This window comes from Syngnathoides biaculeatus, chromosome 8 (assembly GCF_019802595.1).
Source record: "Syngnathoides biaculeatus isolate LvHL_M chromosome 8, ASM1980259v1, whole genome shotgun sequence".
Lineage (NCBI taxonomy): Eukaryota > Metazoa > Chordata > Actinopteri > Syngnathiformes > Syngnathidae > Syngnathoides > Syngnathoides biaculeatus.
The window spans coordinates 31,737,173-31,761,112 of NC_084647.1; the positions used below are offsets into that span (position 1 = coordinate 31,737,173).

General features: G+C 41.0%; 2 protein-coding genes across 9 annotated transcripts in view; one reads left to right on the plus strand and one right to left on the minus strand.

The window, feature by feature from the left end:
• Window positions 1-2,491, plus strand: part of nlk2 (nemo-like kinase, type 2) — a 209,689-nt gene extending 207,198 nt beyond the window's left edge. For all 4 annotated transcript variants that reach the window (XM_061827600.1, XM_061827614.1, XM_061827613.1 and 1 more), the window contains one exon: window positions 1,435-2,491. In XM_061827600.1, coding sequence (XP_061683584.1) covers window positions 1,435-1,649 — 215 coding nt within the window. In that variant the 3' untranslated portion in view covers window positions 1,650-2,491. The remainder of the gene's footprint in view (window positions 1-1,434) is intronic.
• Window positions 1-6,667, minus strand: part of nlrx1 (NLR family member X1) — a 49,802-nt gene extending 43,135 nt beyond the window's left edge. For all 5 annotated transcript variants that reach the window (XR_009796103.1, XM_061827596.1, XM_061827595.1 and 2 more), the window contains exons 1-3: window positions 6,535-6,667; window positions 6,133-6,202; window positions 4,734-4,840 (exon numbers count right to left, since the gene is read on the minus strand). Coding sequence is in view for 4 of the 5 variants with exons in the window: in XM_061827596.1 (XP_061683580.1) it covers window positions 4,734-4,840; window positions 6,133-6,179 (154 nt within the window). In the remaining variant the exon portion in view is untranslated. The remainder of the gene's footprint in view (window positions 1-4,733; window positions 4,841-6,132; window positions 6,203-6,534) is intronic.
• Between the last annotated feature and the right edge of the window lie 17,273 nt (window positions 6,668-23,940).

Genomic DNA, 23,940 nt, shown 5'->3' on the forward strand with positions numbered 1-23,940 from the left:
CCTCTGCATTTATCCAGGCTTGGCCTTCAGGCTGTACAGGAATTGTGCACCCCTTCGGCTGCAGATAGACAAAAACAAGCAATCATATAAACCAAGTCAGCACATAAGATGCACAATTCACATCCTACCTAGTCTTATGTTAAAGTTAAAGTCAGATAAAAGCAATCAAATATACAAAGTCAACACATAAGACGCAGAATATACATACTACTTAAACTATGTTAAAGTTTAAGTTAGATAAAAGCTGTCAAATAAACACAGTCAGTACATAAGGTACACAAATCACATACTACCTGTGTGAAAATATAATGGATGTGACGATTCAAAGGACCTGTGGATGTAAGGGATTAGGTAAAGTTGTTAGTGCGCTCTGTTAAACTTGGGCTGAGCAGCTTCACCATGAACGATATGGCTCGTATTTGGGTGCTAACGTAAAACTTGTTAAATTTCCTATAAGTCCTCGTTATACCCATTGTTTAGGTCGTACACGTTATGAAGTTAAACACGTTTGATGCATCTTCAAAAGCAGTGTTTGATCACAAACACTACTCGTTGTTAGCCAGCTAAACTAAGGCAGTCTGGGCCTATCGGCACGTTTAAATTGGTATAAGTAAGTAAGTAAGTAGTCACGGTCCTTGTTGTAAACGAAATGTAGGTTTTGCAGGTCATGTAAGTACTCACTATTGAACGTTTACCTCTTGAGCAAATATTTGATTACATACGTTGCTTGATTTCCCAAGCTAGGCTAGGCTAGGCTGCGCAGCTTCAACACGAATGCAAACGGCTCCAATTTGGGTACTGAAATTATACAGATGATGATTTTAGTCCACTGAAGTTGTCACCAGGGGCATCCCACGTCGAGTACTCACAACATTCGGTCCAAATTCAGCAGGATTTAGTTATTGCACGGTCGCGCAGGTCAGAGCCTCTTCGATTTGTTGTCACCAGTGTGGAAACCGGAAGTCTACTTCCATATATATATATATAAATAAATGTATTTGAGTCAATAAAAATGTTGCTTGATAATGAGCAATTATGACTACAAAAAAAAAACCGAAAAAAATTTTGCTTAAAAACACACCTAATTGGTTTCCTTTTTTTCCTATGATCAACACTTTTATCCTAAATTCACTGTGCATAAATATAATGCTTTAATTAAGATAATACCTTAACAGCCTTTGTAACTCTTCATAAACGCAACTAGCATTTTGTGACATACAACATTAGGTTCATGGCTCTGGATTTATGAGTTTACGACAGCTGACTAGTAATAAGACCAATCTTCTATGTACTGACTACAACAGGTTTTGTCATTGTTCAATTTGTTCATATTAAAATTAAGACCCCTAGAGACAACAAATATTTCCTTCAACTGGCTATCAAAACTCTCCGCTGTTTGGCTACATGATTCACTTTACTTTTATTCCTTTCCAGCCACATTTCAAGAGTCAGCGAGCCTGTTCAGCAGGGGACCCAATCAGGTAGACACCACCGACCACCCAGGACCCAAGGAGGTCTCGAGTCCGACTAAAGCCCCCCGACCAGTTCCAAGGGGAGGGGCACTGGCACCTGACCACTCCCTCCAGACCCATGGTCAGCTGTCTGGTGTTCACATTGGTCTTATCTCTAATTGTATTAATGACTCTTGAAATCTGAGCGCAGAAATTCAGCACTATTTATTGTTTGAATAATCAATGTACTACACTCCTGTGTAACACATTCTCCAATAACAATATTCATCCATCCATTCTCAATACCAGTTAGGACAGTACAGTGGAAGCCAGATGTTTACATGCCATGCACTGTGCAAAAAACACACATGACATTATTTGCCTCACTGTCTAAAGTCAAATCAGACTAAACCTCTCCAGGTCAATCAGGCTCACACATTTTTTTTTTTGATTTTGTTAAATACTAGAATAACAAGAGAATTTTGTATTTTTTATTTTTTATTTAAGGTAAAAGCTTTATAGATATTTACTTACTATTGAGTGGCATTTCCTTTTGACTGCATGTCTGGGATCTAATGTTTTGGGTAACCTTTCACAAGCTTCTGACAGTCCTGGAATCCTGGCCAATTGACCCCTCCGTGGATATTGCGCAATCCGCGTCACTGACCAATCAGAGGCCAGAGATCTGCATAAACCACGCCTCTTTTTGGACCCGCAGTTTTCTCAGACAACGTTGTATGGTCCAGTATAGCTTTTGGCGTTTTATCACGTATTTGGGTTCTTTAACAATAGATATGGTTAAGAGGTGTAGTCACAGACTTTATAATAGTGATGACAGGTATCCTGAAAGGCTAGTTGGTGGAGGTCAATTCGTACCCTTTCCAAAACCGAAGACCCAGTACGAAAAATGTCTTTGATGGATCAAACTTTGTGGAAGACCACATCATCAACTGGATCCATCTAAAATCAACCGGAACAGAAGACCGAGTACGAAAAATGTCTTCGATGGATCAAACTTTGTAGAAGACCACATGATCAACTGAATCCATCAACCGGAACAGATATGTTAGCACGAAGGTATGCCCTATATTTGATTTTCAATACATGTCTCATATAAATGAATTAGCAGTTCTTCGCTTGCATAATATAGCTACGTGTGAATGATTGACACACTTGATCTGTGTTGAGCGATATTCTGACTGCACAAACGTGTCTCTGTTGAGCGGCTCCCAAGCTAAGCTAAACCGGACTTTGTTAGCACGAAGGTATGCCGTATATTTGATTTTCAATACATGTCTCATATAAATGAATTAGCAGTTCTTCGCTTACATAACATAGCTAAGTGTGAATGATTGACACACTTGATCTGTGTTGAGCGATATTTTGCGATGATCTGACTGCACAAACGTGTCCCTTTGTTCGCGGCTAATTAGCTAAGCTAAACCGGACTAGCAGTCCTAAAAGCCTTCGACGTGCACCGAGACACCAAGACTGAAGGAAGGATGTTTGAGGACACTATAAAGTAGTGATTGTCGTACTCGGTCGGGACTTACGTAGGTTCGGCACTAATTCAAGAATAATTATTGAGGGGAGCGCGAGATGTTACACAAAGAAAACGAGAGAAAAAACTCGTAAATCAAGCCTCGCCTTCTTTTCCTTCATACGGCGGTTCACAAATGGCTATACAGATTCATATACAGATTCTGCACACAAGTATGATAGGTAACACGAAAATAGGAAACTGTCAATGACGAATTCATCTTTGGGTTATAATATATTATATTATGTGGCTTCTCGGTCTCCCTCTGACTCTGGAAAGATCTCGCGCTAATATCAATGGTTTCTCCGTTGATATGCATGTAAATGCCATTGAAATACCGCTTGCTGAAATACTTGAAGCCCTGCTGCTGCTTTTCAACAATATTTCACTGTTAGCTACGAATGCGAGTGAGAAATCAGCCGGTAAATCGGACAGTTTCGCTCTATTCTTTTCTTGCTGCGCGATATTTTTGCTAATTGTTTGTCTGACGTCAGCGCACGTGGCGTGACGTCACGTCAGGAGGCGTGGTTAAGTGCCCTGTACGGAGGGGTCAATTCATCCTGAAAAACTGGTATAATGGAGTCAGGTTTGTCGGTTGCGTTGCTGACACACGCCTTTTCAGATCTGCCCAGAAATTTTCAATGGGATTCAGATCATGCATTTGGGAAGGCCACTCGAAAACACTGACTTTGTTATCCATCCACCCATTAATCCATCTTCTACCGCTTCTCCTTGTCGGGTAATGAGAGCAGCAGCTTTAGCAGGGATAGCCAGACTTCCCTTTCCCCACCCACTTGACCCAGCTCTTCTGGAGGGATTCCAAGGGGTTCCCAGGCCAGCCGAGAGACTGTCTCTCCTGTGGGACATGCCCGGACCATTTCATCTGGGAGACAGCCCCAGCCACCTCATCTGGCTCCTCTCAATGTGGAGGAGCAGCGGGTTGAGTGTGTTAATACCAATTTTACCTGTGGGAAGGTAGATCTTTGTTCCTTCGTGTTAGCCCAAATGCCGGCTCGTTGTATTTCTGGATATTGCTCAAACACTGGGAAGGATGGATTCACACCTGAATCAAGCAACGAGGTGGATGATAGTCTAACGTCTTTTTTTGGGGGGGGGGGGGGCATGCCGCCACACTGCCTCACGATCAACGCAATAAGCACCCCTGGTGAAACTCAATTTCCTTTGACATGGCTCATTATGTTGATGACTTTCGACGTAAATGCGCTCGCAGTACGTGAAGAAGCTCTGAACATTCACTTTCAGCCTAACTTCCATACATGCTCAGTACGGTTAACTTCCATTTCCTGTTTCTATTTGAATACTGGTTGTTTTGGAGCAGGCTTGTTTAGTTAACGTTTATGAAATAAAGACATAAATTAATGTCAAGACTACACAAAATAAGCAACAATCTTTCAATATCTATTTTTTCTACTCGTAATAACGTACGTGATTTTTCGTGCTTGACTGTGCAGATTTGCATGGACGGAGCCGCGTGAGTGCGGTCGCACTCATCAAATCTGAGTGACTATGTTACAATATATGTTCTGTCTTCTATAAAGTGTACCTGCAAATAAAAGCCAAAATGTTCACCTCATCTCATTGAATATTGTTTCATGTCAAACATTTTCAATGAACAGTGAAAATAAAGGAATATTTTTGCCTCTCTGCTGCAAGACTTTTGGGGGACAGTGTACAAAATAAATCAAAATAAAGACAGATTTTTGTCAGAAAGAGTTGATCACCTGGTTCTACAGAAGTGGAGCAGGCTTTGCAACAATAAAATCCAGCAGCTGGGAAGAGACAAACATCTGCACTCCTCTTCCAGAAAACGAAAAGATGACTCAGCTGTCTAAGAAATACAGGTCACTCTGGTGAGTTCATCAGAATATCATTGTTCATGAAATTTATATGATGCTCTCCTCCCACAGTGAGAAATGTCACTTTGCTTGTTTGACACCTTCTGTTCTCAAAAATAAGGCTGATCGTTGTGCAGATTTTAATAGTAGAAAACAACTGCAATTGGGCCGCTTGCAGTTTGAAACGGGTAAACGTAACATATCTGAGGAATTGACTAGTGGATTTACGAGAGCACAGCAGATTATCACACTTTATTTGAATTAAAAAAAAAAAACTCTTAAAGCTGCTCTCTGAGAAGACTTTTTTCAATATTCACGAGAATTCCCGCTGAATGTGTTTTCATGCTCTCAAATCCCAGCACTTCATTTAACTCCCACTTAAACCAGAGCCCCATTAATACACATGCACTTAAAACTTAACCTTTAAGACAACTGTCACGTTTTTTACACGCTTGCATTTCTGGGAAAGTCAGACATCTCTGTGCACTTCAATACACGGTGTAAAAGATGATGTGTCTGACTTGTGAGTGTTTAACTGCAGGACACCTCTCGTGCAAAATACACATCAAAGTGTCTGCATTCATGAGATTCAGAGATTTGATGGGACGTGTGGTTTTCTTTCTTTGGATTTTGTGTTGGTGGTGTTGGGTTTTTTTGGGGGGGTTTTTTTTGCAATTACAGAATGGTATCAGTTACTCCAAACATGAAAAGTACAATGATGATTACAGAACTGGAAATGAAACTTATTGTGCTGTAGAAAAGCAGTTAGTGCGTCTCAGTCCAGTCTGTTCAGTTTTAAAACGATAAATAAGTGACAGTAAATCTCCTCTATTCCGTCTGTATCTCGCACAAAACACTTCAGTTATCAAATTTCAGGGAGTACATACACATTTGTTCTGAACTTTAAAGAAGCTGACTTGACTTCAACCGTCAAACATAGCGAGGGGAAATTTGGTGTCTCCAATTAATGGAGGTTTTTGTGATGTGGGAGGAAACCGGAGTGCCCGGAGAAAACCAACGCAGGCACGGGAAGAATATGGAAAACTCCACACAGGCTGTTAGGCAGACTGTGAGGCCAACGCTCTACTCAGCACCCCTGGTCCAGGTTTGTCATTGTATTTTACTTTGGTTTACTGTTCTTTAGAAAAATAAATTTCTCACTTCACTCCTACTTATGAGTTTCTTAACCTTCCACGTCCTGTCTGACTTTTTGATGTCATTGAAGAGAAGGCTCTACTAGTGAGTGAGGAGCAAAAATAACTGGTGAAACTTAATGAGAACTTACCGATGCAGCGAGGACCTCATCCTTCTTGCGCTGCTAAAACTATACATGCCAGCGGGAACTTCGGTTTTATCTGTATGGAAAACAATACAACGTACAGCAATGTTGAACGACTACAATATGATTTTATCCCGAATTGATAAACAAACTGCAATGTACGGGACTTTAGGCAACCACATCGAAAACACACGTCTTCCGACATTCAAGCTTCATTTCACCCCGCTATTTGAGCTCGGACGCTTAATAATGATTAGTAGTATATGAAATATACGTAACACAACAGTTGCAATAATAAGGTCACGCACAGCTTATTTTCAATAGAAAAGGGTATACTGTACTGGATATAAAGCAAATGAATCGACGTGTCATATTTTTTCATCTGTCAAAAGTGTATATAACTCTTACCGTCCTTTTTATCTTCCGCAGCAGAGCAGTACCTAATAGCTGTCGTTTATCAACTGTCAATCAATTGATTTCTATAGCTGTCCTGAGTGGATTTACACCTACAACAGTACGTACATGAGTAAAAAAAAAAAAAAAAAAAAAACCTCAGTCTCCTCCCGAGAAGGAAGCGCCTGAACTCTGCGCCCGCAAGTGCCCCTTCAAAATACTATGATGTAACGTCAATAAATATTTCATTTTGAAAAGGCGGTCGGTCGTCTGAGATCGGGGGTATTAGTCTGTTTGTATCATGATAAACTTCATTGACAGCAGAATTTAAACTACAACGAGCTTTATTTGGACGTAAGATTATTGACTGTAATTGTTTTACTTGACAAGATAACAGGATGCAGTTTATCCAAGACGGAAGCCTGGTTAAAATGTATGCAGTACCACGGTCAACGCAGATGTTCATCTGTATTATGGGAACCAGTAATTTTCTAGCGGTAAAGGCCACCTTCAAAATAAAAGCCTACTAATAACAGGGACGTCAAAGGTTGGGTTTTAAATATCCATAGTATGGAAGTAGATTAGTGCCACCGGGATTTGAATTTGAATGAGATTTGAATTTGAAAAGTTAAGTGGATTTGAATTTGAAATAGGATTTGAATTTGAAAAAGGATTTGAATTTCAAATGTTAAGAGAAATACGCTTCTGAAATTCAATAATTCGCTGTCTGAAACTAAACTTTGTTGTTAAAATTTAACTTGGTTGTTAAGAAGGCATGGTTACTTCTGGTCACAGGCAAAGGATGTCAGAACTCAACACACAGCAGCCAGCCATTCATGTTACGATTCCTTAGTAACGTGACATGACGTCACGTGAGGTGGCGGGCATATAGAGGGCATGTGACTTACGTCATTGCCAAGCATGCGTATTAATTGTCCGCCATTTTGGAAAACAAACAAGCGTGTCAGTAGCCGTATCTCCACGCATTATTTTTGCAAGCTTGCACAAACCAACCGGCCTCCAGGTACAGTTAACTTCTGTGCTGTTGTTGGCTGCTCCAATAGAGCAGGGCCTGGCGCAAACAAGTCATTCTTCAGGATTCCAGCTGTTATAAAAGGCACGTTGAACAAACTGAAAAACTTTCTTCTCAGCGTTAAATGGATTGGCTGACAGCATTGCCCAGAGCAGATGTAAACACTATCCCGGGATTGTGTCTGCTCAGATCATTTTGTCACTGGTAATGTTTTATGTCAGTTGAGTGATACATTGACGTAAACAGGTGACCTACATCTGCAACCCCAGACAATGGTGGGTCATGTATGGCTGCATGGTGTGTTGGCAGTTGGAACATGTGAACATTGAAACTGATACTAAACAGGAAAACATGCCTCCACTTATAATGATGGTGAATGACTACTGTTGTGAAACTGTTTTGAAATGTTTTTCTGGTGTGCTCTGAATAATATGGTTATTGTTTGATACTGTACTGAGTTACATGAATTAAATTATGAATTATTTTAGGACTGGGGAGTTGTTTTAACATCAGCATCCTTTCATCAACTTATTAAAATTTGAATATGATGTTCTGTTTTATTAAGTATGTTGGCCCAAAAAAAAAAATTAATATATCAACATTTTGTTAGTTGTGACTATTTTTTTTCAGGCAAGCCATCACAACTGTATGATTCCACTCATCTGGACAGGGTTCCAACAAACTAACAATCATATAGAAATCACTGGAATATTCCCTTTGTACAGCAAATTGAAATAAAATGTCTCCCTTTATTCATAAAATGATGTGAATAGCATTCTTAATTCATGCAGTCACTCACATTTGACGAGCGGGACCGCGCTCGCGCGCCTTCGTACTCGCAAATCTGCTCAGTCGAACACGAAAAATCACTCACGTAAAATTTGTTACGAGTAGAAACGAATAGATATTGAAAGACGTCGCTTATTTTGTGTAGTCTTGAGATTAATTTACGTGTTTATTTAATCAGCGTTGTTAACTAAATAAACTTGCTCCGAAACAATCAGCATTCACCCGGAAACAGGAAATGCAAGTTAACTGTATGGAGCATGTTGGGAAGTTACAGGTAGATACAAACGCATTCCGAGTCTGGCGAGTGAAGTTTTAAAATGGCGAAAAAAATTGGCTCTTTATCCTCACGTATCATTTTGTACTGTTATAGACTTTTATATTACAAGAATTCGTATTTGATTCCTGGCTTTAGCGTGACGAAAGTTTCCTCGGAAGCTATACCAGAAGTTGAGCGAATAATTGTTTGCATCAGAGACGACTGCATCTGGGTTCCGCGTCAAATCCACGCTTTGTCGTCATCGGTTCATGCTATCTGTAGATGCTAAAAAAAAATTATAAATCTTTAGGATTATCTTCTGAAAAACAAAGGATGGCAGTGGTATAAGTCCAGTTTGTCAGCTCCCAACTTTGACAGATGCCCATTACGGAGGAAGGATGCCCAACACAACTTTCTCTGATGTACTCTACATGAGATGAGTAGATGTACTCTGATGTAATCTACTCACCGTGCAGGGCAGAGGCAAAAGATTCGCCAGGAATGGGTTTTCTAAATTCCAGTGGCTCAAATTGAGGGACTCAAATTTTTTTCTGCCAATGGTGTATTGACGGTGAAAGAAAAAATGTTCTGACACACTGAACATCATCGGTGGCGCCATAGTTGGATGACTTCGTGAAGCATCACCAGACAGCAAATCACAAGTTACTGCAACTGCAAAGACGTAGTGGATGTAGAACGTGGCTTCAGCAGGCATAACATTGTAAAGACGTCCTTAAGGAACTGTCTGAACATAGAAAGTGTAAATGAACTGTTAGTCGTTAAAATTGAAGGCCCTAAAGTATTGTTTGTTTTTGTTACAAGTTTCTGTAAACGGGTGAGCAGTAAAAAGAGGAGAATCTTTATGGGAGGAATCATGCAAAAATCTAGTGTTGACCAGTGATGTTATTTTCTAGTCAGGTGTACAGAAGAGGATTGAGAAACTTTTTTATTTTTATGACACATCTCTGTCATTCTTAATGTTTATTAGATTTAGTTACCAATAAAAATTTAATTCCTTGTATCACATTTACGTCTGAAAGCTATTTGTATGAATGTAACCTGAAGAACAAGAAATTGTATTAGTCATGTTATAGACACAGGTAATGCTTCAGTATCTAACTATAATAAGTATGAAATTGTGATTTAGTTTGGCTTGATCTAAGTTCTAAAGTTAGTCTATCCATATATCTAAATGTGAACGGTAATTTTCCCTGTGGTACGTGTTTTCTTGAAATTGAAAACTTTTCCCCTCTGCGCGCCTATGAAGATATAAATCATCTACTGCTATCCTTCATTAATTGATTGACAAAAAATACCGGTGTAAATTACGCTAGATTATAACAATACATCACGATTGCTGACAGGAATGTTTGTTACAATGTATCGCTAGCTTGTTGCCACTAACACAAATTATGTTGAACTAAACTTTCAGCATTGCGGGTATAGACCCTTTGTGTTTATTCCTTGACAGGCCAGTGCATTTAACTTTTCTTCAGATAGTTTGTCATCAAGAAAATTTAAATACAGTTTTATATCATGTTCTACTAATATCAGTTGAAATTGAAATTCCTTGAACACTTGGGAGGATGGATTTACCCTTCATATGCTTGCAAGAGACCCGGTTCATCATGAAAAATGGGTTGGATGGGTGCAGAGGACAAGAGTTTCGTGGGTTCCAAATGACAGGTAGGTGTGTATACAGCTACTAAAAAAAAAAAATAATAATACTTTGGGGCGGACCGCGTAATCGGTCTCTCATAACGTAACAAAAGATCAGCATATGAAATGTGTCGATGTGGGCGTCGGGCTGCTGCGTCGCTTCACCAGCGACGGCTGCCCTTCGGGGTCGCGGACGGCGGCGGCTCTGAAGAACACAGCACCAATTCCTCACTCAGCCGTGTGCGACAACAACGCAGTAAAGCGCCCCGGCTCGATGGTATTGTTCATCGCGTACTGCGGCGGCTATGAACAACCCATTAAGCAGCACGGCTCGACTCCGTGATAAGACACCTCTGCGCAGAAAATGAGCCACACCGGCAGGCTGCGATGAGCCGCGACGGCTCATCTCCGCCGCGGAAGTGGATCGGACGGGGAGGCGGTTTGGCCGTGATTCCATATCAACTGAATATGGCTCGAAACAATAGTGTAATATTGCCCCGGTAACTTCACTCGGTTGTGTGGTGTTCTTCTTTTCAAAAAGAACTTCCGTATCAGGAGAGGCGTGTTTGTTTCCCATAGTGGGGTGCACCGCGTGTTTTCATTGGCGAATGTCCGGGTGACGTCACTGACGGAGGATGCAGCCAATATGGCGACCACTTGGATGTCGTTGAATGACACTTATGCAACTTTGCGCATGGATGACGTGCTCTTCGCTCACATTTATTTTTTCGTATAGACATTGAAGTGAATAATGTTATGTATTTTTCATTACAATATCTATTTTAGAATGTTTATAGGGATGACACTTGGGCTTTAACTGTCAAATGCAAATGATCATTAAATTACTCAATACTACACACAATTACTACACTCGGGATTCACAGTAATTCATTGGACGGGAGACCCATTCACAACGCTCGTGGCCGAAAAATTTACCGGCATCCAATCAGCAAAAAGAGCCGAAATAGTAGCGGTCAAAACTGCATTAGCAATAGCCCAAGGAGTCACGGCAAACATTTACACTTACTCTGCCTATGCCCATGTGGTAATCCACACTGCGCTTGCAGAGTGGCAAAGGAACAATTTTCTCACTGCCAACAAGACATTTTGGCGCTCAGGGACGCACTCATGTTACCTAAGGCTGTAGCTATTATTAAATGCCAAAGGCACCGACATCATCACACAGGGAAATGCACCCACAGACAAAACTGCACAAGAGGTGGCTTATTATCTCCCAACCTTACAGATGACAGTCAGTGAAGAGGAGCTGAAAGCCAGAGAGGAGGTGAGCATGGCCACTGTTAGGGAGTGGCAGCAGCAGGCCAGCCCAGAAGAAAAGAGTGCATGGAAATCGAAGGGCGGAACAAAGAATGAGGACGGTCTGTGGACAAAAGATGGTAACTATATCCTGCCGCAAAAACAATTGAAGCAGCTGATAAGTGAAGCCCATGGACTGTGCCATGTGGGAGTGGAAGAGACTCTAAGGAGACTTATCACGTGGTAGCACCTGTTCATGAGAACCATTGTTAAGAGAACTGCAGGACTGCAGTATATGTAGCAGATTTAATAGTATGCCTGCTACCAAGGCACCCCATGGCAGTCACGATCCGGAAGTGACTGCGCCTAGCGAGGTGGTGTCGATTGGATTTTACTGACATGATTAAATCTGTGTCAGGATATCGATACTTGCTTGTCACAGTGGACGCCTTTTCTGGCTCTCCTGAGGCGTATCCCTGCAGATCTGAAATGGCAAGTACCTTGGTCAAACATCTAGTCAATCATTACATTCCTTCCCATGGGTTCCTGAAAAAGATAAGATCAGACAATGCAACTCATTTCAAAAACAAGCATCTACAAGATGGTGAAAGAGTACTGGGATTAAAACATTAGTTTGGTTTTATGTACCACCCCCATTTCAAGGCCAAGTCAAACGCATGAACTGAAACAAAGAAAAATAGCTAAAGCATTGGCCTCATCCAAATTGAATTGGGTACAAGCACTTCCAATTGCCTTAATGAACGTTCGAATGTCTCTAAATTCATCAAAAGGGTGGACACCCTATGTGTGGCATACCAACCGACCGTTCCCAGCACCCCCAAGTACTTTATCAGCACAACCAGATGAAGGGCCACCCGAGCTAAAACAATTAACATTTGAGTTTTCACCTCTGACCGAAAAACAAACTCCCCGTCTGCTTAATGACTGTGTTTTTGTGTGGCTCAAGGTGCTGAAGAGAAAGTGGTCTGAACCCCGGTGGAACGGTCCCTACAAGGTGGTGGAACGAACTTCATCGCTGTTCGATTGGAGGGAAGGGGGACACGTGGTACTATTTATTTTTTATTTTCATTTTTTTTTTAAATCGACCCGCCCTGCTTGTACCCCGACCGGACAGCCTCTTGCCCCGCCTGATTCCGCCCCCACGTCACCAGCCGTTCGTGCCCTGACCTTGACTCCTGTCACCATCTCACATCCACACACACTTACCCCAACATGCCACATTTCATTAATAAAATGCACCCCTTTCCCTTTTTTGTTGCTGGCCATTGTCACACCCTCAACCACTAAAGACAACTGCCCCACTCCTGTCAATCAACCTTTACTGATCTGTTAAGTTGTTGAGTTCTTTCGAAATCAGAAGGGGATGCTAAAATTTTGCTACTGGGTTATCGTCATTGCTTTCATCACCAGATTGTACAAATTGGATTTTTTTCCCAAATCAAATGTTTGTGCTTTCTTGTGTTGGACTCTGGAGACACACACACACACACACACACACACACACACACACACACACACACACACACACTCTTTTGGTCGGACCACAGCCTTTGCCTGTGTCACACTGTGTGTCACAGAGGGCTCTGTTCATTAAACTGCCGTCTTTGAGCATATCCAAAAGTTTTACTTTTTTGCCGATCGTCATCATCCTTTTCCTCGTCATCACTGGGCCGTTTTTCTGCAATCAACTTTCCACAAAGGTGACTGTTGGTAATACACTAAGACGTGATGGTTTGAAATTATGCATGGCACGGAAGGTTCCGCTGCTTAAACCAGCACATGTCAAGGCCCGTCTTAAGATAGCCAATGACCATTTGGATGATACAGAGGAGTCATGGGAGAAAGTTTTGTGGTCAGAGGAGACCAAAAAAAAAAACTTTTTGGTCATAATTCCACTAACCGTGTTTGGAGGAACACGAACGATGAGTTCCATTCCAAGAACACCATCCCTATTGTGAAGCATGAGGGTGGTAGCATCATCTTTTGGGGGTGTTTTTCTGCACATACGGGACAGGACGACTGCATTGTATTAAGGAGAGGGTGACCGCAGCCATGTATTGTGAGATTTTGGGGAACAACCTCTTTCCCTCAGTCAGAGCATTGATGATGGGCCGTGGCTGGGTCTTTCAACATGACAATGACCCGAAGCACACAGCAAGGAAAACCAAGGAGTGGCTCTGTAAGAAGCATATCAAGGTTCTGGCGTAGCCTAGCCCAGGCCTAAACCCAATAGAAAATCTTTGGAGGGAGCTGAAACTCCGTGTTTCTCAGCGACAGCCCAGAAACCTGTCTGATCTAGAGAACATCTGTGTGGAGGAGTGGGGCAAAATCCCTCCTGCAGTGTGTGCAAACCTGGTGAACAACTACAGGAAACGTTTCACATCTGTAATTGCAAACAAAGGCTACTGTACCAAATATTAGCACTGGTTTCCTCATGTGTTCTAATACTTATTTGCACCTGTATCACACAAATTAATTGTTTAAAAAAATTATACATTGTGATTTCAGGACTTTTCTTTTTAGATTATCTCTCTCACAGTGGACATGCACCTTCGATGACAATTTCAGACCCCTCCATGATTTCTAATTGGGAGAACTTGGAATATAGCAGGGTGTTCAAATACTTATTTTCTTTATTATTTATTATTTTTTAATAGCTTTATGCACACCTACCTGTCATTTGAAACCAACAAAGCTCTTGTCCTTTGCACCTGTGCAATCCATTTTTTAATCCATCCCCCCAAGTGTTCGAGGAAAATCCAGCAATACAACGAGCCACCAGTTTGGCTAACACAATGACAAAAACCGGTAATTTTTGCCGGTACAATAGGTTTAAACCAATATAAAGACAACTCTGCGACTGCAAATACGTCACTTCCTGGTTATTCCTCAACACAAAATCCTAGAGAGACTTTCCCTGGTGGGAGATGGAAAAAAAAAAAGATATACGGCAACATTCTGACTTGCTGTGAAAAAACGGATGAGTCCATTCTGGATGATTATTTTTGGTTACAAACATACCAAATGTTATGTTTTTGGTGACACTGGCACTTTAAGAATAGAAATAGAAATGTGTTGACTGGCGCCAGTAGTTTGCTAAATAGATGGAAAGAATAATTTGAGGGGCGGCACGGTGGAGCAGCTGGTAAAGCGTTGGCCTCACAGTTCTGTGGTCCCACGTTCAATCCCGGCCCTGCCTGTGTAGAGATTGCGTGTTCCCCCGTGCCTGCGTGGGTTTTCTCTGGGTACTCCGTATTCCTTCCACATCCCAAAAACATGCAACATTAATTGGACACTCTAAATTGTGCTAGGTGTGAATGTGAGTGCGGCTCTTTGTCTCCATGTGCCCTGCGATTGGCTGGCAACCAGTTCAGGGTGTACCCCGCCTCCTGCCCGTTTACAGCTGGCATAGGCTCCAGCACTCCCCACAACCCACGTGAAGATAAGTGGCAAAGAAAATGGATGGATGAATAATTTGAGATGCTGATGAATGAAGGAAGAGAGAAGCAAGAGCAGAAGAGGCAAGTCTGGTGGACCAAGAAGTGGAAATGAATAGTCAGGTGGAATTTAAAAAGACACTAAAGTCGATGAGAAATGGAAAGGCAGTTGGTCTTGATGACATACCGGTGGAGGTATGGAATCATTTTGCAGAGTTGGCTGTGGAGTTTTTGACCCACTTGTTCAAATTAATATTAGCGGGTGAGAAGATGCCTGAGGAAAAGTAGAAAACTTAGTTGTCATTTTTAGGTACAAAGGCACAGAGCTGAGTGACCTATAGCGGAATAAAGTTGAGCCACAGAAAGAAGTTTTGAGAAAGAGTAGTGGAGCCTAGACTCAAGACAGAAGTCTTTGCTAGCAACAGTATGGTTTCATGCCAAGAAAGAGTATCAAAAATGCATTATTTGCCTTAATGAAAAAGTATCCAAAGAAAAGATCATAATGAGCTACATTGTGTCTTTGTGTCGAGATAGCCTATGAGAGTACCAAGAGAGGAACTGTGGTACTGCATGTGGAGGTCAGGAGTGGCAGAGAAGTATGTTAGAATATTAAAGGACATATATGACGGCAGCAGAACAGTGATGAGGTGTGCGGCCGGTGTGACAGAAGAATTTAAGGTGGACGTGGGACTGCATCAGGAATCAGTTCTGAGCTACTCCATGTTCACAGTGATATTGGACAGGGTGAAAGATGATGTTAGACTAGAAACCTCTTGGAGCATTATGTTTGCAAATGAGATTATGGTCTGCAGTGAAAGCAGGGAGCAGGTGGAGGCATGTACTGGAAAGGAGAGGAGAGGAATAAAGATCAGCCAAAGTAAGCGAATGCATGAATGAGGGATGGAGGGGGAAGAGTGAGACTACAGGGACAAGAGATCGCGAGGGTGGAGAACTTCAAATACTTGGACCGAACAACAGAGCAATGGTGAGTGTGGAAAAGAAGTCAAGCAACGGATCTAATCAGGTTGGAACAGTTGGCGGAAGGTGTCAGGTAGGTTTTTTGACAGAAGAGTCTCTGCTCGGATGAAGGGCAAAGTTTATAAAACAGTGGCGAGGCCAGTCATGATGTATGGATTAGAGACAGAGGTACTAAAGGGACAACAGGAAGCAGAACTGGAGGTGATGGAAATTAAGACGTTGAGGTTCTCTCATGGAGTGATCAAGTTGGAAATGATTAGAAATGAGCACATTAGAAGGACAACCAAGGTTTAGTGTTTTGGAGACAGAGGGAGCAGTCTTTGATGGTTTAGACACATCCAGAGGAGAGAGAGTTGTTATTGGTAGAAGGGTGATTAGAAAGATGGACGGAAAGAGAGAAGAAGAGGGAGAAGATTGATGGATGATGTGAGGGAAGACATGAGGGCTGTTGGTGTTAGAGAGGAAAATGCAGGAGATAGGCTTCCATGGAAAAAGATGACACGCTGTGGCAACCCCTAACGGGACAAGCCGAAAGGGGAAAAAATGAAGAAGGCTGTCAGGTCAAGCAAAATGTAAAATCTACTTACATTTTATGTCAGAACAGTTTTACTGTGTCATTGTCGTGTTTCTAACATTCCCAGGTGGTTTATTTATATTGTAATTCAAGTTTATTGAATTAATTATATGAGTGAGATGAAGACAAGGACAAAGTGCTAATTGAAAATAGGTCAAGAAAAGTAAATCATTATATAGCTACAACAAGGAAACATAAAACGTGTTGCATAGTGCTGTACACCCTGTTAGGGAAGGACAGGACAAGGACCTGTCTGAGAACTCATGTGTGGTGGGATTGACTGACGAATCATGGGTTGTTTTCACTGACATCACATTGCCTAATTACCCTTACACCACTGCGTGCCACCATTTAAGCTCCCTACCTAACGCCTACCAGTGTTAGAGATGAAAGTGGACTTTCGTCAAAATTCCTGAAAATACAAATGTGACCACTAAAGGTTTGAAGTCCTGCTCGGGGGGTACGGGGGCAGTCACCCCTGGGAAATTTTTGAAAAAAATGGATGGCTGTGGTGCATTCTGGCAATACAAAATTCAGACAAAAATTGAAAGTAAAATTTCTAAGTCCTGACCAGGAAAAAAAAAAAATTGGGCAGAAGTTCCCCAAGGGCCAAACCCAGATTTTTTTGCCCCCTATCACTGGATAGGACAAAATCACATTTGTCATTAAAATATGCCATCTTATCTCAAGACAAATGAATTAAGTGAACTATTCAGTAAAAAGAAATGTAAAATTCTCCTTTTCCCCACATTATACATATTATAGTATGGATATAGAATATACACGAAAATATATCCTAGAATTTCTACACCGTACAGCAAAACATGTTCAAGAAGTTGATCTGTTGTAATTATTATTAACGTTTAAGTCACAAACTTGTTACAACGCATTGTACTGATACACTCGACCACATTGCTCACTATCTTAGATATAGATCTAGTAATACTAATAGTATAATCAGTTGCCTTTAATATTTTGATATATGTGTGTATATATATATATATATATATTATATATATATATATATATATAGTCACTCACATTTGAAAGATGTACGGGTGTGGTCAGTCATGCTCGCAGAAAGAGTTGTGGTTGTATATTAATGTATGTTAATATCACATAACTGTAAATTAAAAATGAAGAAAACTTAAATGCACTGGCCTGTCAAGGAATAAACACGAACTGTCTGTACTCGCAATGTTTTGAAAATACTAACTGTTTAGTTCAATATTATCGGCGTTCGTGGCAACAAGCTAGCAATACATTGGAACAAACATTACTGTCGGCAATCATGACGTATTGTTGTGGAGGGGGGGGGGCACGCACCACGGGACTGCAGTAAATAGGAGGCCGGCTTGCGAGAATGCGCCTTTATGTGTATGCACCAACATATTGGCCACACCTGAATCAAGCGACGAGGTGGATGATAGTCTCGTTTTTTTTTTACTCTGTCATACTGCCTCCCGATCGACGCAATGAGCACCTCTGGTGTAACTAAATTTCCTTTGACATAGCTCATAATGTTGATGACTTTCGGCGTAAATGTGCTCGCATTTCGTGAAGCAGTTCTGAACATGCGCTTTCGTACATGCTCTGTACATGCTCAGTACGGTTAACTTCCATTTCCTGTTTCCGGGTGAATACCGGTTGTTTTGGAGCAGGCTCGTTTAGTTAACGTTTATGAAATAAACACGTAAATTAATGTCAAGACCACACAAAATAAGCTATGTCTTGAGAGAATGCGAGGGGAGGGGTGTTACTAGTGTTAGTGCCTCAACATGGCTACGCTCGTCAAAGCAAAACAACGAACTCAAACGCATGTTCGATCAATGTTGTCAACCAATATCTGGATTAAATTTAGGCAATCTTCCTCAATTTTCAGGAGCAATTTTCATGAAAATTTAAAAATCCGGAATTCCGGGAAAATCCAGAGGACTTTCATCACTGCAATGTGGAAGTCTCCGGAACTGTTTGTGTTTTTGTGTTTAATGGAAATCTCGGGACTCAAATAAGTACACAAGAGAGGACTTGCTAATGAATTGTGTCTTCTGATCATATTTAGTCATGAGTGTATCACTCATGTTTGAAGCATGGCAACTCATTAGTTAACCTTGAGTGAATCTTGCTGAAATGTTTACTAGAGACCAGGACGTAGGAATGTGCCTGTTATTACCAGATAGATTTGGTTTAGTCATTATGATGCAGATATTTTGTGATGCTCTTTATTTTATGATGCGATTCTCTTGTGATGCTCTTTATTTTCCTTTCATACTTTTGTGATGCGGATCCTTCTGATAGTATAAGAATACTGCAAGTCCTCTGTATCTTTGCACTTGTGATCTGCTACAGCCAGTGTCTGTCACTTATATGTGTCCGGAATGTTCTGTAAGTAAAAGCTTCAAAGAAGCTGTTCATAATCTCCAGCCTGTATTTGGATAACCAACATTCTCACTACACGAAATCAAACGAACACGCGAAGATGAAGCGTCCTCCAACACTAACCATCAGAGAGCCTTCTTATGACTTTTTTTTCGACAACACTCGCCAATTTGCTGAAGCTTTTTTCAGAATTGCTAGTCAGCGCGCTCTTCAAACCCTCACGATAAAGAGGCTCGCAATCCGTGATACAAGTTCACCTTGAAAGCGGGGACATTGTCTAATGCTTCCGACGAAAGACTTTGGACGTTCTGCGGCTCTGTGCTTCACGGAGACTTGGCTTTGTGGACGAGTGGCTGACGAGTGCTCGATGCTGCTATTACGCTGCCTGGCTTTAACATCCATGTTCTGATCATGTCGACGAGCTAACAATCTTAATTGATACTCTTTTCAGTTAAGATCCTTTTTTGTTAGTCACTTGAAAGATTAGAGAATTTTGTGAAATACTGAATGTATTTATTCTTTTGTCTTTCTGCCATTGTCATCAAATTTTAAACAAAAAATAAAAAATAGCTTTGCTTGTGGTGAACTAATATACGGATTTTACTTTTTGAAAAAAAAAAAAAAAAAAAAAAAAAAAAGGAATAAATGGAGTTTGTCTTGATATTTCCAAAAATTATATTCCACCCCTTTTGGTTTTCCGTGTTAGCATACAGGTAAGTGAGTAAGTTAAGATTTTATATTGGCACTTACCTGTATGCTAACATGGAAAATAAAAGGTAGTGGAATATGCTTTTATATCACCGAGGAATGGTCCGTGGACGTTACAGAGCTCAGCACACACTGCAGCCCGCTTTTAGAGTCACTGTTTTTGAACTGTAAGCTTTTTTTATTCACCACGGGAGTTCACATCTTTCATCCTAGTCGGTGTTTATATTACGTCTCCAGCTAATCAAGGTAGCATGACCTCCTCGCTGATAAAACTCACCAAGCAGATAAGCGATATTGAGAAGAAAAACCCACCCAGATTCGCCACTCATTATGCTACGAGATTTTAACACAGCTAAACTTTACCACGATCTCTCTAAATATGGGTGACGTGAAGCTCTAGGGCACAATACTGGGGCTTTGTGACGCCGTCCTGAGTCCCATGATGTATGTATGCCCGTTAGCCCAGTTGTCAGTCTGGGCTTGATGTGCTGTCAGCCGCGCCTTCAATAAAAGCATTTAGAAACATAATGTCGTCCACCTTCCCTATGTATGAGTAATGAGCTTAGGGAGAGAAAATGGCTGCAGACGAAGGCAGCACAACGGGTGACGTCACGTGAAAACAACCCATAGAAATGTATTGAAGGAGAGTATAATTGGGGGAATACACAATCTATATGCCTTTTCGGAAGTTATTTGGCACCAAACCCAGTGAAAGAGTCCCAGGCATGTGCGGGTTTGGACACATGCAAGTGAATTGACACCATTTTACATAAACAGACTGACAGAAGGGTCCTATAATTACTGCTCCTGCACCGTGGTGACTGAGGACCTCTGACAATCTAATCAGGGTGGGATTGGGCCTGGGGTCCACCGAAGAGCGGTGGAAGGGACACATTGCACACAGAGGGACCCAGGGCAGTCAGCTGGGCCCACCGAGGTGCCCGGGCATCTGGCCACACAGCAGGGCTCCCAATGAGTGCCAGGTTCCTGACTGGCACTCATTGGCCCTAACCCATGTCTCATACGTCAAAGGAACTTTAAGGTCTGCTTCAGAGGAATTTTATGATCATTTGGGGCATCAACAGTTAGCCACCTCACGGATGACCACCTGGGGTTATCACCAAGGGTTCAGGTTACAAATATGCATTTAGTGGTTCATTGCACTCGAGTATTAAATGCCCACAGACTTCCCAGGCCAGAAAGGTGGGGACATGGCATAGGTGAGGAGAAGCGAGGGTCCCGCCGGAAAGATGAGAGGGGGACCTCCTAGCCACGCCCATAGGGGTAGGAGGATTTTTTTCAAAGAGGGAACAAAGGTTGAGGGGGGTGGGTTTTTGGCAGGTACTCTAGAATACAACGGATGATCAGAGGTGTAGCTTGGAGCTCTGACACCTCTTTATGAAACAATTCACCCAAACTTCAGTCTCAGAGTGCTTTCTTCGTTTATTGCCCGGCCCCAAGGGGAAAATACTCTTCAATGACATGCTGACACAACCGCTAACAGGAAAAGCCAAAATGAAAAGACGACGACCGAGCCACAACTGAGACAATATAACATCCAAAATACAAGGAAAAAGATGATTTGGCAAAATGTGGGACCTTTAATAGCGATCGCTACAGCCACTAGGGGCGCTGTTGGTCTGATTTCGGGAGAAGTGCTACATTTGTGGTTCACAAAACACTTGTTCTATTGCAGCATCTGATGTGAAATTACGCCTTTTGAATGATTCGAGACCTGGCGCAATGCATTGTGGAGAACCTCAAGGCCATGTGTATTCCAGTTTGGAGGGAACGTGACGAGGATGAGGGTTTTTTGATGTGAAGTGAAAGTTAAAGATCGGGGGGGGGTTCGAGATTTTCACTGGGAAACAGACATATATGGTTAGTATTTGAAGAATTATGATGCTATCTTTCATAATAACTAATTATCTTAGTAATCTGTTATGTTTTTGGACCGTATGAGGTGAATAAATAATACCCTGCATGCAGCACCACCGGTGCCGAAAAGGAACATGGCTGCTTAAGGTGGTCTTGAACGAAGATAGGGGATAAAAAGGAAATGTTATAAACTGCATCCAGCCTTTTTACTGGTTCATTCTACTTAAAATGTATGCACATGGCCCTAAAAAAAATTTAAATTATATTGACTTCGGCATTAGTTGTGATACAGTGATCATTCTTAACAGTCACTGGACTTGATAAAATGCAACACTGTTGGGCGACAATGGACCTTTCCGACCTGTCACTCATTCGTACAATAATAACCAATAAGATAGCCATATTGTCATAACCCCTGGCTTGATACGACCCTCTCGCCATATTGTCCCACAAGTAATGCTGATTGTCAGTAGTGTGTGCTTGGAAAAGTTAATGTGACGAAGAAAATGGCCCTCAGATGCGGTTGGGGAATGTACAATTCTGATGAAAGATATCCTGCAGGGTTACAAGGGGCCCAGTTGATTCATTTTCCAAGGCCTTAAACACAGTTGACGAAGTGTCTACGATGGATTGAGGCCTGCGGAAGACCACATGTTCAAGTAAACGTGAACAATATCAACAAACACAAGGAAGTTTGTTCGAAGGTAAGTGAGGGAGAAGTATCTTCTCTGAGTTTGATTTAATTATTATCAGTGTTTTATACATTGCAGGATAACAACTTTCACTTTGTTAGTGTATCACTGACCTCCTGAATGAAGTGTGTAATGTTTTATGCCCAAGAGTCGGGTTAGTGATATGTAAATGCACAATTTCATGCAAGAGAAATGTCTATTTGCCTATTTGTATCACATCAGACTTTTAAGACAGAGCATTAGGTTCGATTACGAGCCTGCGGAAGACCACATGTTCAAGTAAACGTGAACAATATCAACAAACACAAGGAAGTTTGTTCGAAGGTAAGTGAGGGAGAAGTATCTTCTCTGAGTTTGATTTAATTATTATCAGTGTTTTATACATTGCAGGATAACAACTTTCACTTTGTTAGTGTATCACTGACCTCCTGAATGAAGTGTGTAATGTTTTATGCCCAAGAGTCGGGTTAGTGATATGTAAATGCACAATTTCATGCAAGAGAAATGTCTATTTGCCTATTTGTATCACATCAGACTTTTAAGACAGAGCATTAGGTTCGATTACGAGCCAAGTCAAACTTTTTTTATCTGGTGACAATGGTACTGACTGAGTTAATTATTATTGTTTAAATGCACTTATAGAAAATTGAACCGAACTCACTTGTAAAGACTACAATATTATTCATGATATTTCTAAGTAAAAAGTACTCACCCTGCTTTACATGTGTAGTACAATTCCACAATTTTATACTGTTGTATTTCAATATGAAGTTTGTGAGGCGTCAAATTTTTTGCATCGATCCCCAACATTTTTCTGTAACTCTGACATTGCACCCTGCTCCATCCAAAATTTTAATTCCGTGTACAAATCCTCATATGAAATAGTTGAAACCACTCTGTAGAAATCTCATGGACAAGTCTGACGCATTTGGCAAAAAAACATACCACAATATAATCTGAAATACGCGATAGAGAATACAGATCAAACCTGTTCTGTTCCGTCCCCATTTTGGAAGCTTGTGGGACGTGGCAATTGTAGCTAAAGGGGCGGAGCTTAAGATCCAGTCAGAAAGGTCCGTTGGGGAGGTTTATGTATGCTTATTGTTGCCAGGTTGGTTTCAGATATGTTGAGTGTTTAAGGTGCAAGTACTGCTAAAGATCCACTGCAAGTGATCAAGAAAGTGTTACTGTAGCAGCTGAAGTTACTTGCTTGGTTTTTTAAAATTTGAGTTTTCTGCTTTTTCTTTTTTTTACATCGTGAACTTGCCCAAGCAATTAGTCATTGCGTTTTGTGCATTTTATTATGCATATTTTCAATACATTGCACAGAATACTTTATTATTGAGGCTTTTTCCATAAATTTATATTTGGTAAAATCAAGGTTAATGTAAATCCCATTAATTATTCAATGAACAAAAATTCATTTAATATTCAGAATACTTTATTATTGAGGCTTTTTCCATAAATTTATATTTGGTAAAATCAAGGTTAATGTAAATCCCATTAATTATTCAATGAACAAAAATTCATTTAATATTCAGAATACTTTATTATTGAGGCTTTTTCCATAAATTTATATTTGGTAAAATCAAGGTTAATGTAAATCCCATTAATTATTCAATGAACAAAAATTCATTTAATATTCAATGAAGTTATATGCCTACATGCTAAATAAATTTTAAATACACATTTTTCTGCCACGCTAGATGCTGCATTGCCAGTTATATCTCACTATATTTCTTTTGCAGCATCAAAGTAGT